Below are 14640 nucleotides of genomic sequence, written 5' to 3'. Positions count from 1 at the left end.
ACTGTAACTCCATCAGAAGATCATCCACTTCTTGGCACTCCAGTCGACCATTGCTCCTCTGGCCCCGATGGCGTCCTTGGCTTCCATTACCAACGGGCCTTTCCACCCTCCTATGTAGAGGATCCATCCAGCTCTGAAATATACCTTCCACCAAGCAACTTCTACCTGTTTCGTCACCCCCAGCTCTCCATACGCCATCTTGTCTGTACGTCAGCCTCTGCCAGTCCATCACGCCTTCCTGCTCGTTGTCGGTGATCAGTTACATTGTTCACTTCCTCACAGTCCGTGACCAGAGCCCTCCCAGTCGGCCCGTTCCCCAGATCCACCTCTCATCATTTCCCGTATTCAAACCTTCAATAACACTATTTTCATTACAACTGTTGTCTCCATGTTTGCTGCTTCTGACTCATTCATGGAAAGTGTAGCCTTGACAGAATGCTCTGACCAACCTGAGCCAGGAGCACAAGTACAGCTCCAAAGTTTTAAATTGTAAATGTAATTTTTCGTATTTGTGTGAAGCTAAGGCATTAAATAATATTTTTCAAGCGCAACCATTATTGTAAATGTCACTATGTCTGATTTATAGGTGTGTGACGGAGGAGCCGTCACGAGCCAGGACGTAGTTATAAGTCCGCGTCAGCATGCGAGAACGCCTGCACACACGTACACAGGCACATACACCATCTCTAACTTAATTTTGTTTCAGCTAAACTGATGTGGTTCATTGTGGGTGCACACACGGTGTTCCTGCTTCAGTTAGCATTCATTATAACCTTTTATTTTCAGTTTCAAACATTTTCCCCGTTCTGTTTTCAAGCAGGCTTATTGCTGGACTGTGGTGTGCTGGGAGGGAGTCACATGATGATGTGATGTCATCAGAAGTACTGAGTGTTTTGTTAAATTGAGTACTGTATTTTTGATTGTAAGTTTTTTTCCCATTATTATTATTATTATTATTATTATTATTATTATTATTATTATTATTATTATTATTATTATTATTATTATTATGTATACTTTAAATTGAGTTAGAAGTATTATTGCTTAGATGTTCTGGTTTGTTTGTTTGTGTTTGCTTGTTTGAACTTCCTGTGGGCGGAGCCTGTGGCTTTAAAAGCAGGGCTCTGCTCCACATGGAGGCAGTTTGTGGTTAGACTCCAGAGAAGTCACACTGAGGGTGAATGACTGTAACATGGAAGGTACTGTTCTTTTTTTGTCTCTGTTTTAACCTGCCTGGACGTCCTTGTATATATTCTGCACCTGCCATCTTTGGCTCACCTGAAAGAAAAATTGAATAAATTTCACTAAAGTGATCTCCGGCCTTGGCCAGTCATTTATGTTTGACCAAGCATAGAAGAACCCCGTCACATAGTGATTAAACAAAAAAAACTAAAGATTTTAAAGTAAAAACTGCAAAACTACAGGAAAACCCTTTTGAAAATATAAGAGAAGCCTCAGACTTTGTATGTCCACATCTTGACTGTAACTGGAGCAAATCTGGACTGAATCAGTTGAAGTATATTTGTTTCAAAAAGGTTTTAGGCAGACCTTTGATTTAGGCACAGTTCATCCAAATGTGCCAAAACTGTGCCAAATGTTTTTTTTCACCTTTATAAAAGGGAAGCAGGTCAAATAAGTGCTGATTTCCACAGTAGGACTCCTTCTGCACATGAAAAAGCCTTTGGTAATAAGACTTACCCCCAATCTCTCCCTCTGACTGCGTCATCGAACCCCCCCCCCCCCCCCCCACCCCCCCCCCCCCCCCCCCCCCCCCCCGGTGTCCCATCGCCATCCGAGTGTTTGTGTAACATCTCAGCAGCTGAGGTGATTCTTTAACCAATTACGCTCAAAGCTCGCATCATCAGACAATCCTCCTCTTGTTGGCGCAGAGTTCTTCTTTGTTATTAAGAAAGACAAATCACTTAGACTCTGCATTGACTACCATGAACTCAATCAGATCACCAACACACCAGATCACTGAAAAAAATAAATGTATTTACACAAATTAATCTCACCTTTAAGCAGTGTTTAATTGAGGAGGGTGTCACGATCTGCATGTGTTTGACTAATTGTTAGTCCCAGGTGTGCTAATTTAGATTCAGGTCTGGGGAACAGGCGGGCAGGTCCATAGCATCAACGCCTTCATCTTGCAGGAACTGTTGTCACACTCCAGCCGCATGAGGTCTAGCTTTGTCTTGCTTTAGGAGGAACCCAGGGCCAACTGCACCAGCATATGGTCTTACAATGGGTCTGAGGATCTCATCTCTGGACCTAAAGGCAGGCAGACTACCTCTGGCGTACCACCCTTATGGAGTCTGTGTTCCACGTCATTCATTCTCATACCCATAAATAAAGTCTTGTGCAACCAAAGTCCTCTATAAGTAAATGTAGTCCACTTTAATTTCTGCATAAAACCTGCTGTTCTGTGAAGACTTCAGGGGTTTGTTGGCTAACATTAGTGGAAAAGACAGCTCCATAACGACCTAGAAGTGCACCAGACTGGTGCATTTACCAGCTGTAGCAGATAACGTGATGTTTACCTACAATAACGTGGCTAATGTGTCATCTATTACAGGAAGCAGAATCTACAAGAGGAGAGGACAGGTTACTCTGTGTCCCACAGACATGGATAGGATTTTGGTTGTTCACCTCAGTTAGCATGTATCGACATGTATCAGGTGGAGGTGCTCAGGATTCCAACATGGCCGCAGTAGATGGTGAGCAGGTAGGTTATGGTGGACCTTTATTTTTATTTGTAAAACCGTTTGAGAAAAGAAAATTATTCCTTTGCTTCCACTTGCCAATTACACACTGCTTTGTGTTGAAAGGTGCTATATGGAAAAAAAACTACAAATTTTAAAGAATTAATAAAAAGCTTTATATGTGTCTTTACATGCTGGGAATATTATTTAACCGGATTATTTAACTGGGTTCATTTTAGTCCTCAGGGTTGAAAGCGTTGGTGACCAATCAGATCTTGATTTCCTGGTTTAAAGCACTTCCAAGGAACTGAGTGCAACTCAAACAACTCGCCCTGGCACCAAGAGCAGACTGAATTCCTGGACATGCACACACTCATCCTAAACTTTTAGAGAACTCTGCATTTAACTCCTCAGTTCTGAGCAATGGCAGGTAAGTCTGCAGGATTTACAATACATTCATGGCTCATTTCTTATGTCACTATCGGTATTTTCAGAGCTGGGTTTCTTTGCAGATAAGGAGCTCGCCAGAGTGCGCACCAATTTTGTGGCAAAGGTGTCAAAAGCTGTAATCAAGCAGCTCCTGGACGATCTTTTGGAGGATCGTTTGTTGAATGATGGGGAGGTAGATTCTGTGCTCGAGGACAACACTGGTAGGGCAGACATGGCTCGCTGCCTCATCGACACAGTAAAAAGAAAGGGGGACAAAGCCAGCAGGAAGATGATTAAACACATTGAAAACAGAGATTCTGCACTTTACGCTGAACTTGAGCTGTCCTCTGGTCCAAAACCAGGTGAGACTACAGTAAAAGCATCATATTGTTGCAGATTCTGTGCTGTAACAAAATAAAAAAATAATTATGTTTTTTTCCTCCCTCAGTTGCAGCTCCTAAGAAGCAGAAAACCTGGTCAGACAAACTAGTCCCCATGACGGATTCCTCGCGGCAGGAAAAAATGAATGATTCAGATGTAAATTTTTAAAATCAAGATCAAAATATTCTTTAACCTTACTATAAATAACTATAGTTACAATGGTCTTGCTACACTCCCCTCACAGAGGGTATGTTCCATGCTGATATATTTACTGCTAGAAAAATGTGTTTAACCTCTTTTCTTGCACTATTTTTGACTTTTCAGATTTACAAGGTGTCCGAAACTTCCCTAAAAAGTCGTGTTGCTCTCTTAATCACCAATAGAAATTTTACTGACAATAACTTAACCAGAAAGGGAGCGGAGAAAGATGAGGAGAACATGGAGGAACTTCTCAGTTCCCTGCAATATGAGGTGGTGAAACACAATGACCTTACTGCAAAGGTATTTTCAAATTTATTTTCATCCAACTGTGGCAACCCCTATATGTCTCGATTGTTGCTCTTATCGTTTATATATCTAAATATTGCACACCACTTTGAGTACACTTGCTGTTTTTTTTTATTAAATGCACCTCATAGGGAAATTAGATTTGGACTTTTAAATCAAACAGCAATTCTGAACCTTCCCTTAAGCAACAGTAACATCTATGCTTCTGAAATACACGCAAAAAGGGAAACAGTGACTTGTCTCAATATGAGTGAATGCTATAATTAAACCAGCTGCCACTGGAATGTGAATTAGTATGTGTCGATGAAGAAAGTTACTGTACAGTGGTGTGAAAAAGTGTTTAATCCTTCACAATTTCTTATTATTTTGACCGTTTTGTCACACTGAAGTGTGACAAAACAAACTCAAACTAAAGACAACACGAGTGAACACAAAACATGGTCGTGTGTGAACAAGGGTTTGTCTCCCAAATCCAAAAACCGGTTGGGCCACCCTTAGCAGCAACAACTGCAATCAAGCATTAGTGATAACCTGCGATAAGTCTTTTCCAGCACTGTGGAGGAATTCTGTCCCACTTTGCTGAATTGTTGTAATTGAGCCACATTGGAGGGTTTCTCCAGCAGCTTGAAAGACGTTTTTAAGGTCATGTCACAACCTCTAAAAAGGATCCAGGTCAGGACTTTAACTAGGCCACTCCAAAATCTTCATTTTGTTCTTTAGTCATTCAGAGGTAGACCTGATGGTGTGTTTTGGATCATTGTTCTGCTGCAGAACATGAATTGGTTTCAGCTTGAGGCCACGGACAGATGGCTGGATGTTCTCCTTCAGGGTGTTTTGGTAGGCAGCAGAATTCATGGATCTAGTTTCTTCTTTATGGTGAAGACACAAACTCTGACATAACTGAGGCAAATGAGGCCTGCAGTTCTTTGGTTGTTGTTGTGGGGTCTTTTGTGACCGCCCGGACGAGTCGTTGCTGCGCTCTTGGGGTAAATTAGATCATTCCTGGGAATGTTCACCACTGTTCCATGTTCTCTCCATTTGTGGATAATGGCTCTCACTGTGGTCGCTGGAGTCTCAAAGCTTTAGAAATGGCTTTGTAACCCTTTCCAGACCAATAGATCTCAGTTACTTTCTTATTTGTTCCTGAATTTCTTTCTTTCTCAGAATGATTTCTAGCTCTTGAGGATCTTTAGGTGTATTTCACTTTGCCAGGCAGGTCCTATTTAAGTGATTTCTTGATTGAGGACAGGTGGGGCAATAATCAGGCTTGGATGTGGCTGAACAATGTGAATTCAGTTATGTTTTAACAGGTTTGGATTTTCTTTACCCTTTAATTATAAAAACCTTCACTTGAAATGGTAAATGACTTGTACTTGCATGGCGCTTTATCAAGTCGGACGACCCCATTCATTCACACACTATCACATTTACACCCTGACGGGGGTGAGCCATGTTTGTAGACTTACAGAAGCAAGGTGGTGATACATAGGCAGCACCAGTGACCACCGACAGCAGTGAATACGGGTAAGAACTGAGACGGTTGAAGCAGGGGATCGGTTACAAGACGAACTCCCTAACTCCTCCGCCACTCTCGCCCCAAATCGGAATTTTGGATTTACTTGTGTAGTTTTTGACTCAGGTTTAAATTTGTTTGAAATTCAAAAACACTGAAGTGTGAGAAACATGTAAAAAAAAAAAAAAAAAAGAAATCAGGAAGGGGGAAAACACTTTTTCACACCACTGTATGCATTTACTTTTAAGGTACAGCAACCACTTTCAAGATTACAAGGTGCCTTTCATGACCTAAAGTTACAAGAAGGAAAAACATATTTTACTTATAAATAAAATATGTTCACACACACACACACGCACGCACGCATGCACACACAAAAGGAGCATGAGCATATTTTGAATTTAAGTAACATCTGTAGTGTTCCTATGTTAACCACACTGTCTTGTTTTCTTACAGAATATAGAAAAGGCTCTGCAAGAATTTACCACACATCCCAAACTAAAAGACACAGACAGCGTGTTTGTGGTGATCATGTCCCACGGGAAAAGAGGAGTCATCCTTGGAGTCGATCACAGAAAGGATAAACCGGATGAATTCCCTGTCGACACAATCTACAAACTTCTAGGTCCACAAAAATGCTCTGCACTGATGGACAAACCCAAGATCATCATCATCCAGGCCTGCAGAGGAGGTAAACACTATTTGCCCTGACTTTAAAACTACAGTTTGGACGAGGGCCAGGTTTAGTTATAACTCATTTGTTCCAGCTACGGGTGGAGCTGTGATTGTTAGCGACAGCGTCGAAGCCGAGGTGGTGTCTGATGAGGAACGGCAGGCGCCGCCCCCTCGAGCAGGCCAAATCGTTGAGGATTCCATGCGATATGTTCACAAAGAAAAGGATTTCATTTCACTCCTGTCAAGCACGCCTGGTCAGTTTGTGTTTTGAAGAATCAACATGCACAGGTTTGTTTAAGCTTACCGTCAGAAGTCAGTAATTATATGCAAGAAAACTATTCCTGCAGATACCGTCTCATACAGAAGAGAGGATCTGGGCTCCTTCCTCATACAGTACATCGCTGAAGTCTTCAACACTTGCTCCCATGAGGATGATATCGATGAACTTTTCAGAAAAGTATTTATTTTCTCTTTTTTTGGCAGAATAATGATAAACAATTAAAATCCTCTCTGAAACAGTGATATTTTCTGTCTGTTTCAACCCTGCAGGTCATGCAACGCTTCGAAGAGTTTCCTGATGAAACCAAAAGACAAATGCCAACAAAGGATAGATGCACCCTAACCAGGCGCTTCTATCTTTTCCCCGGCCACTGAGACAGAAACGTTTGGTAACTTTTGAGCTGACAATGCTATCCTTACTGTCACTTTTTAAAATGTACACACATGCTCTGTTTGTGATTTTAATAGTGGCCTTTAGGCAAAATGATTTGTACTCAGTCAGACCCTTAACCAAGCCCCTGTTCCTCAAGGAAATTAGGAACTTTTTTTGAAGTGCATAAACCCTTTATAGCTTGATACGGGTAATTGCGAGGAAACTTTACATTTAAACAAAGGAAAACTTTTTGGCTGTTTTAAAAAAATAAAAAGTCAGGCTTTCAATTTTACTTTGCATCACAATTGATACGTTAGACCAAAGAATATATTTTCTTCATGTTTTCTGCATTTTTATATAAGGTGTATAAAATATGTTCATTTGTATGTTGTAAATTGAATGTTTAGGAAAATACTGCCTTTGGTTAAGAGGTAGAGATCTCAGAAATATTTGTATCAGAAATTCTATATTTGGAGTCATAGGGATATGAGAAAATTATTCAAATATTCCAAGACAACAAGTCTTATTTCCTGGACTTTACCTGGAACAGATTAATGCTAATCTTGGACCTTTAAGAAACTAAGAGAAAAAGGTTTTCCCAGGAAATACTATTTGTCAAATGTAATATGAATCACATGTATTTCCATTGGTATGTTTTGAGTCTTTAACATCTCAGTTGAATCTCCTTTCTTTGCATTTCAATGGTAAGGCCTGTGTGACATGGATGTGAAAGAAAATCATATTGGTTGATCTCTGTCTCGTCTGATTGCACAATGACTCCAAAGTTTCTTTAGGAAATTAAAACAACCCAACTCCCTGTCATTTGTTTTGTGAAGAAAACAAAGTTTCTAAATGTTCATGTTTATTTTATTTCTCTTTGAGTCAGAAGAAGATCAAAATTGCCTAAAAGTAGAAGCGTAATAGACAATACACCCTGACCGTCTTGTCTATCGGTAGAGTTCCCTCTGTGAATGACTAATAATGTGAACCAGAAGGCTTACCAGATGTTAAAAACATCTCCATCTTCTTTTTTTTTTGGAGAACTACACTTAGTCATTGCTAGCAGGGAAAAAGACCATCGCTATACACGTATGCTTCCGCGTTTCAATTTTTCTTTGCAATTTCTTCCAAACATCCCTTGGACATTTTAAGGTTTAAAGCATTAGGTTTTTGTGCTCTGAGCCTGTGAGCAAGAACCATGACCCTTTTACTGATGACCCAAACTGTTGGAGACGGTCACACCCTGTTTCATCCTCCATCAACCAGAGGCGGATGAGGTTGTGTGGCCCTGGGCTGTTGGGCTCAGTGTGACCAGATTTTACACAGATTTGAGGGCGAAACAGTGTGACCCCTGAGTAGGCTTGGGTCTAAAACTCCAACTCTTCGCAGGACTAGAACCGGATTGGTGCACAGCCAAGTAAAGCATGCTGCACCTCAGGACCATTACTATCTGAAGTCATGGAGAGAACAGGGCCCAAATTAAGCTCTACCTAAAACGAGACATTTTAGAGCTTGAGGTCATAACTTGTTTTGCAAAATTAACCTAGAAATGTTCATTTATTGATTGACCTCAGAGGCTGCTTGACTAATAATAGTTAAAACAAAATCCTGCATTAAGGTGGTCAGATACCTCTCCTATTATGCTGATGACTTGCATATTTCCTAGCCACATTATGAGTGCAGTCTAGATTAATGTTATTCTATTTTTCTGGGTATTTTCTTTTCCCGTTTGATGTGTTAAACTGTATACTCCTTTTGTTTTTGTAACCTGCATCTAATTTGGACAACTGAAAGTCATCCTCCTTTGAAATAATTTCCATCAGAATCTACCTCCCTCTCTGAGAAGTTTGTCAGTCTTTGCATAACTTTAAACTGGCAAGAAAAATTGTTTATCATTTGAATTCTTTGTGATTTTCTTAATTGCAGTCACTAAAACATGCTGAGGACCCTTAAGAAAATCAATCTGAGGTTTTAATTATCATGTAAAATGATTCTGAGTGTTCTGCTATGAGTCTCTTCCTTTACTATATGTAGCTATACGTATATTACATTGTGACTACATCATTTAATAACTCCAAGTTGCATAGGCTATATGTTTATAGCTTTTCAGTTGTTGGTGGAGGGGAGCTTAAACATCTATTTGATTTATGGTTTCTGCCCTCAGAAGTCTGTTCCTGCTGTGGTCATAATAAAGTACAAAAGAAAATTGAAGAAAAGGTTGGTCTGTCTCATTTGTCCAGTTTTAATCTAACCGCAACAACAGAAAGCTCATCAAAAGCTTGTCCAAATCTTTCTCAGTATCCACACTGACAGACCATTCACCTTCAAGCAATGGGTTTTAAGACTTTACAGTGGATCAAAAAAAAGAAGTAAATAAGAAAAATAAGAATAAAAATACAAATTAGAAATAAGGCAGAGGATGTCTTATGTACATTCACGGTGACTTATATACATGTGTATTGACATATATACAGGTGGCAATAGCAGCAGAAGTCACTTTCAGGATTATTGCACTTTTTTTGCACTTTTTTAGCATTTTTAAATAAGTAAATCAAAGAGGCGGGCAGGTTCAACTTGTTCTAGAAGAGTTTGACTACGCTGACGTGAGGCGTTGATTGAGTTTAACAGAGAGACAGCCTGGGGAAAGAAACAGCCTCTGTGGCAGTTTGTTTTTCCCATTAGTGTAATGACCGGGGTCCGAGCCCGAATTCAAACCACACACAGAGCCGGATATTTAGGAGCTTTATTGCCACAAAGAAGGTAGGATATCAGGACCGGGCTGAAGAAGACTGGAGATGGTGGAGATTTAGCAGGCAGACGGGAACGGTGGTCCTCAGAGCCACCGCAGACGGGACGCAGGAGCACCGACAGAACGAGCCTGATGAGCTCCGGAGCTGGGTCCAAAACGTGCTGACGAAGTGGGACAGGTGGTGCGTCGGTACAGGGACCAGGATGTGAAGGAGGACTGTGGCTGTGGTGCGTCAGGGTGAAAGCCAGGACGTGCTGGTGGATCGAGACAGGAGGGAAGACTGGAACACAAAGTAAAAAAGTGAGTGGGAGGCAAGATCCACTAACCTGGGATGGCGTGAGGTAGCAGGCTGGCTGGCGAGGAGTGCACAGGCTGGGGAGCAGAAGGGAAGCTGGACATCTGGTGATTGAGGGAGTGCAGAGTCTTGGAGATCAGACAAACCAGCAAAGACAAACTGAAAGAGGAGTGCTTATATAGGGATGGGCTGACGGGAGTAATTAGAGCAGGGAATTAGTTGCAGGTGACGGTGATAAGTGGGCAGGAGGTGATCAGGCGAAAAACTGAGGTAGAATCATTACAGAACCCCCCCCTCAAGGGCGGATTCCAGACGCCCAAAACCGGGCATAATAGGGGCAGACCTGACAAAGACCAAAAAACGAAAAACTACCCACCCAGGGTGGGCGGAGGGAGGCATAGGACGGAGGGCCAGGAACCAAAGAACAAAAAACAACCCCAACCGGGCGTACAAATATGTGGGGGCGTGCTGGGCTGCGCCAACTTGGTGAGGCGCGCCGGGCAGCGCTGGCTCGGAAGCGGCGCCCAGGGGCGAGTCCGTTGGGACCCGGCTCTGGGGAAAGGTTGGGTCTGCAGGGGGGCGCCTGGCTACAGGCGACAGACGGGGAAAGCCTGGCTACAGGCGACAGACGGGGAAAGCCTGGCTACAGGCGACAGACGGGGAAAGCCTGGCTACAGGCGACAGACGGGGAAAGCCTGGCTACAGGCGACAGACGGGGAAAGCCTGGCTACAGGCGACAGACGGGGAAAGCCTGGCTACAGGCGACAGACGGGGAAAGCCTGGCTACAGGCGACAGACGGGGAAAGCCTGGCTACAGGCGACAGACGGGGAAAGCCTGGCTACAGGCGACAGACGGGGAAAGCCTGGCTACAGGCGTCTGGAGGGAGAGCCTGGCTACAGGCGTCTGGAGGGAGAGCCTGGCTACAGGCGTCTGGAGGGAGAGCCTGGCTACAGGCGTCTGGAGGGAGAGCCTGGCTACAGGCGTCTGGAGGGGGAGCCTGGCTACAGGCGTCTGGAGGGGGAGCCTGGCTACAGGCGTCTGGAGGGGGAGCCTGACTACAGGCGTCTGGAGGGGGAGCCTGACTACAGGCTGTCGTGGAGGACAAACCCTTGGCAACAAAAAGTCTCAAAACCAGCCTCTGGGGGATGTCAGACAGTGACAGCCAGTAAAGTCTCTCCCAGAGCAGGCTGTCTACCAGGGCGACCAAGGGCTGAGGCTTCAGAAGAACACCAAGGGGGGCAAAGCCTCCAGGAGATCTTGGGTGCTGAGCCCTCTCCCGAGGATCGGAGCGCTCGAAGGAGGAAGCGTCCACCTGGGTTCCCACCTCACAGGTCGACGACGGACCCTCCTGGGTCTCACCTGGAGGCTTGGGCGCAGGCCGGTCCTCCAGGACCTCCTCTTGGGGCTTGGGTGCAGGCCGGTCCTCCAGGACCTCCTCTTGAGGCTTGGGCGCAGGCCGGTCCTCCAGGACCTCCTCTTGAGGCTTGGGCGCAGGCCGGTCCTCCAGGACCTCCTCTTGAGGCTTGGGCGCAGGCCGGTCCTCCTGCGATGGCAGAGCAGGGAGGCCTTCGGTGGCCGCAGTGTGCGCAGCCCCTCCATGGGCCGGAACAGCCCTTATCGAGAACAGGTCCTCTCTGTCCCCATAGAAGAAGTCCCAAAGGTGAGACTCCTCAACATGTGGTGCGGCCATGGTAACATCGTGCCAGACTGGGGCATGTGCACCTTCACAAACTTGCTCTGGGAACGAAGCGTCCGCTGGACCCTTAGTGACTGGAGCAGAACGGCTGTAGAATGCCCTGAGAGCTGATCTATAGTTGTCCTCCAACTCCTTTAATTTTCTCTCCAGCTCCTCAGAGTACTGAGAAAATAAAGTCTCCCTCAGACGCTTGATTGTAGGGGCAAAAGTTCTTATTTTGTCCTCCAATCTTCTGTACTCTGAGCTGGGGGCGTCACAAGGGGGAGCTGTGGAGAGCTTGGCTCCGTTGGTCTGCGGGCTCCGGACTGCAGAGCAAGGAACTGGGCAGGAAGTGGCAGCAGGAGCAATGGAGTCTACCGACTGGGACAGGGGCTCGGCAGCAGACGGCAGCCGGGTTGGCTCGGCTAATGGCTGCACGGAGGTGAGAGAGACCGGACAGGCAGGCTGACGTCTTCGTCTCCGGCGGCGAGCCGATCCATGCAGGACGGCCGAATCCAATTGACTGGACGGGACCGCTACAGCCTGCGGAGCCCTCCGCGGCTCCTCGCATCCGCCATTACGCTCCGGTCCCCGAATCGGCTCTGTGTGGGTGACGGACTCTGTCGTGGCTGGTTTGTACTGTAATGACCGGGGTCCGAGCCCGAATTCAAACCACACACAGAGCCGGATATTTAGGAGCTTTATTGCCACAAAGAAGGTAGGATATCAGGACCGGGCTGAAGAAGACTGGAGATGGTGGAGATTTAGCAGGCAGACGGGAACGGTGGTCCTCAGAGCCACCGCAGACGGGACGCAGGAGAACCGACAGAACGAGCCTGATGAGCTCCGGAGCTGGGTCCAAAACGTGCTGACGAAGTGGGACAGGTGGTGCGTCGGTACAGGGACCAGGATGTGAAGGAGGACTGTGGCTGTGGTGCGTCAGGGTGAAAGCCAGGACGTGCTGGTGGATCGAGACAGGAGGGAAGACTGGAACACAAAGTAAAAAAGTGAGTGGGAGGCAAGATCCACTAACCTGGGATGGCGTGAGGTAGCAGGCTGGCTGGCGAGGAGTGCACAGGCTGGGGAGCAGAAGGGAAGCTGGACATCTGGTGATTGAGGGAGTGCAGAGTCTTGGAGATCAGACAAACCAGCAAAGACAAACTGAAAGAGGAGTGCTTATATAGGGATGGGCTGACAGGAGTAATTAGAGCAGGGAATTAGTTGCAGGTGACGGTGATAAGTGGGCAGGAGGTGATCAGGCGAAAAACTGAGGTAGAATCATTACAATTAGTGCTCTGTTGTCAGGTATGTGGTTCTGGGTTGTGGTTGCCTTGTGCGGTTCTTGTTTCTGTGTGTTTGCTTGGCGCCTGTGAACGCCAGCCGCAGGTGTTTCCCATCCACGGCAATCAGGATAATTTAGGTGGCTGGAGGCTGATGGAAGGCGTCAGAGCATTAGCTCAATCAGAGCGATACCTGACCAGATCCCAGCTCCTTGTCTCTCCATGGTTCCTTGTTTCTCCTCAGCTAATACCACTTGTCCTTCCCTCAGGTACCTCCTTGCTCCTATCTGACTTCACTGTAACTCCATCATCAGAAGATCATCCACTTCTTGGCACTCCAGTCGACCATTGCTCCTCCGGCCCCGCTGGCGTCCTTGGCTTCCATTACCAACGGGCCCGTCCACCCTCCAACGTAGAGGATCCATCCAGCTCTGAAATATACCTTCCACCAAGCAACTTCTACCTGTTTCGTCACCCCCAGCTCTCCATACACCATCTTGTCCGTATGTCAGCCTCTGCCAGTCCATCACGCCTTCCTGCTCGTTGTCGGTGATCAGTTAGATTGTTCACTTCCCCACAGTCCGTGACCAGAGCCCTCCCAGTCGGCCCGTAATCCACATCCACCTCTCATCATTTCCCGTATTCAAACCTTCAAGAACACTATTTTCATTACAACTGTTGTCTCCATGTTTGCTGCTTCTGACTCATTCATGGAAAGTGTAGCCTTGACAGAATGCTCTGACCAACCTGACCCAGGAGCACAAGTACAGCTCCAAAGTTTTAAATTGTAAATGTAATTTTTCGTATTTGTGTGAAGCTAAGGCATTAAATAATATTTTTCAAGCGCAACCACTATTGTAAATGTTACTATGTCTGATTTATAGGTGATTAAACAAATAAAAAAATCAAAATTTTAAAGTAAAAACTGCAAAACTACAAGAAAAGCCTCAGACTTTGTATGTCCACATCTTGACTATAACTGCAGCAAATCTGTATGGAATCAGCTGAAGTATATTTTTTTATAGGCAGGTTTTAGGCAGACATCTGATTTTGGCACAGTTCATCCAAATGTGCCAAAACTGTGTCAAATGGTTTTTTCACCTTTATAAAAGGGGAGCAGGTCAAATAAGTGCTGATTTCCACAGTAGGACTCCTTCTGCACATGACAAAGCCTTTGGTAATAAGACTTACCCCCAATCTCTCCCTCTGACTGCGTCATCGCCAGTTTTGATTGCTGTGCTCTGCTCCCGTTTGGATTTTTGCAGGTTTGGCTTTTCATTCATTAGAAATTACTCTTCACCTCATCGTGCGGCTCCCAAACTCTTGTCTGCACTTCGGTCCAGCTAACCATAGCGAACATGACACAAGATTGTTGTTTATTTTAACAGGTGACATTTATTTATTTGGGCACTTCAAATTTGTCTGTATTTAAGGTTTAACCCTGGCGCTGAAACGTCTTACAGTAATATTTAGCCCTACTGAACAGTAGCTGATAAAGTTTCATTACAATAGGACAAACAGAGTCAGAGCTGAGACGTCTTCAGTTAGAGGCTTCTTCAGATCCTCTGTAAGACAAAACACTACAGGAGATCCTTCCTGCCCACTGCCATGAGCATCTACGACAACCTTTCAAAGAAACCTGCATAATATGTGACAATTAATTCCCCTTTGGGATTAATAAAGTAATTTGAATAATGAAATAAGCACTGTTTCAGTCTGTGTTTGATAATATGACGTTTTAGCTTATTTTCATTGCAAGTGACTGATACATTTATGAAACA

The 14640-nt window shown here is 44.9% G+C and overlaps 1 protein-coding gene across 2 annotated transcripts; it reads left to right on the top strand.

Moving 5' to 3' along the window:
- The first annotated feature begins 121 nt into the window (after positions 1-121).
- LOC105932586 (caspase-1) lies at positions 122-9086 on the top strand. 2 transcript variants are annotated; one of them, XM_036149883.1, is made up of 10 exons: positions 122-205; positions 2576-2725; positions 2997-3132; positions 3215-3493; positions 3580-3668; positions 3837-4013; positions 5989-6223; positions 6300-6461; positions 6555-6664; positions 6757-9086. In XM_036149883.1, exons 3-10 carry the CDS (start codon positions 3126-3128, stop codon positions 6859-6861), a joined length of 1164 nt encoding a protein of 387 aa, XP_036005776.1. In that variant the 5' UTR covers positions 122-205; positions 2576-2725; positions 2997-3125; the 3' UTR covers positions 6862-9086. The 2 variants fall into 2 exon arrangements, with proteins under 2 accessions (XP_036005776.1, XP_012727262.2); XM_012871808.3 differs by lacking the exons at positions 122-205; positions 2576-2725 and having other exon boundaries at positions 2946-3132.
- The last annotated feature ends 5554 nt before the right edge of the window (positions 9087-14640 follow it).

Source organism: Fundulus heteroclitus, chromosome 18 (genome assembly GCF_011125445.2).
Source record: "Fundulus heteroclitus isolate FHET01 chromosome 18, MU-UCD_Fhet_4.1, whole genome shotgun sequence".
Taxonomy (NCBI): domain Eukaryota; kingdom Metazoa; phylum Chordata; class Actinopteri; order Cyprinodontiformes; family Fundulidae; genus Fundulus; species Fundulus heteroclitus.
Note: the sequence above shows the minus strand (reverse complement) of the source record. Positions and strands in the feature narration are given on the sequence as shown.

What these genes read in the sequence shown, in the direction of transcription:
- LOC105932586 (XM_036149883.1), top strand. An exon ending in GTCCTCTGGTCCAAAACCAG is followed by an intron (nt 3,494 to 3,579) that starts GTGAGACTACAG and finishes TTCCTCCCTCAG; the next exon opens with TTGCAGCTCCTAAGAAGCAG. An exon ending in AAAAAATGAATGATTCAGAT is followed by an intron (nt 3,669 to 3,836) that starts GTAAATTTTTAA and finishes TTGACTTTTCAG; the next exon opens with ATTTACAAGGTGTCCGAAAC.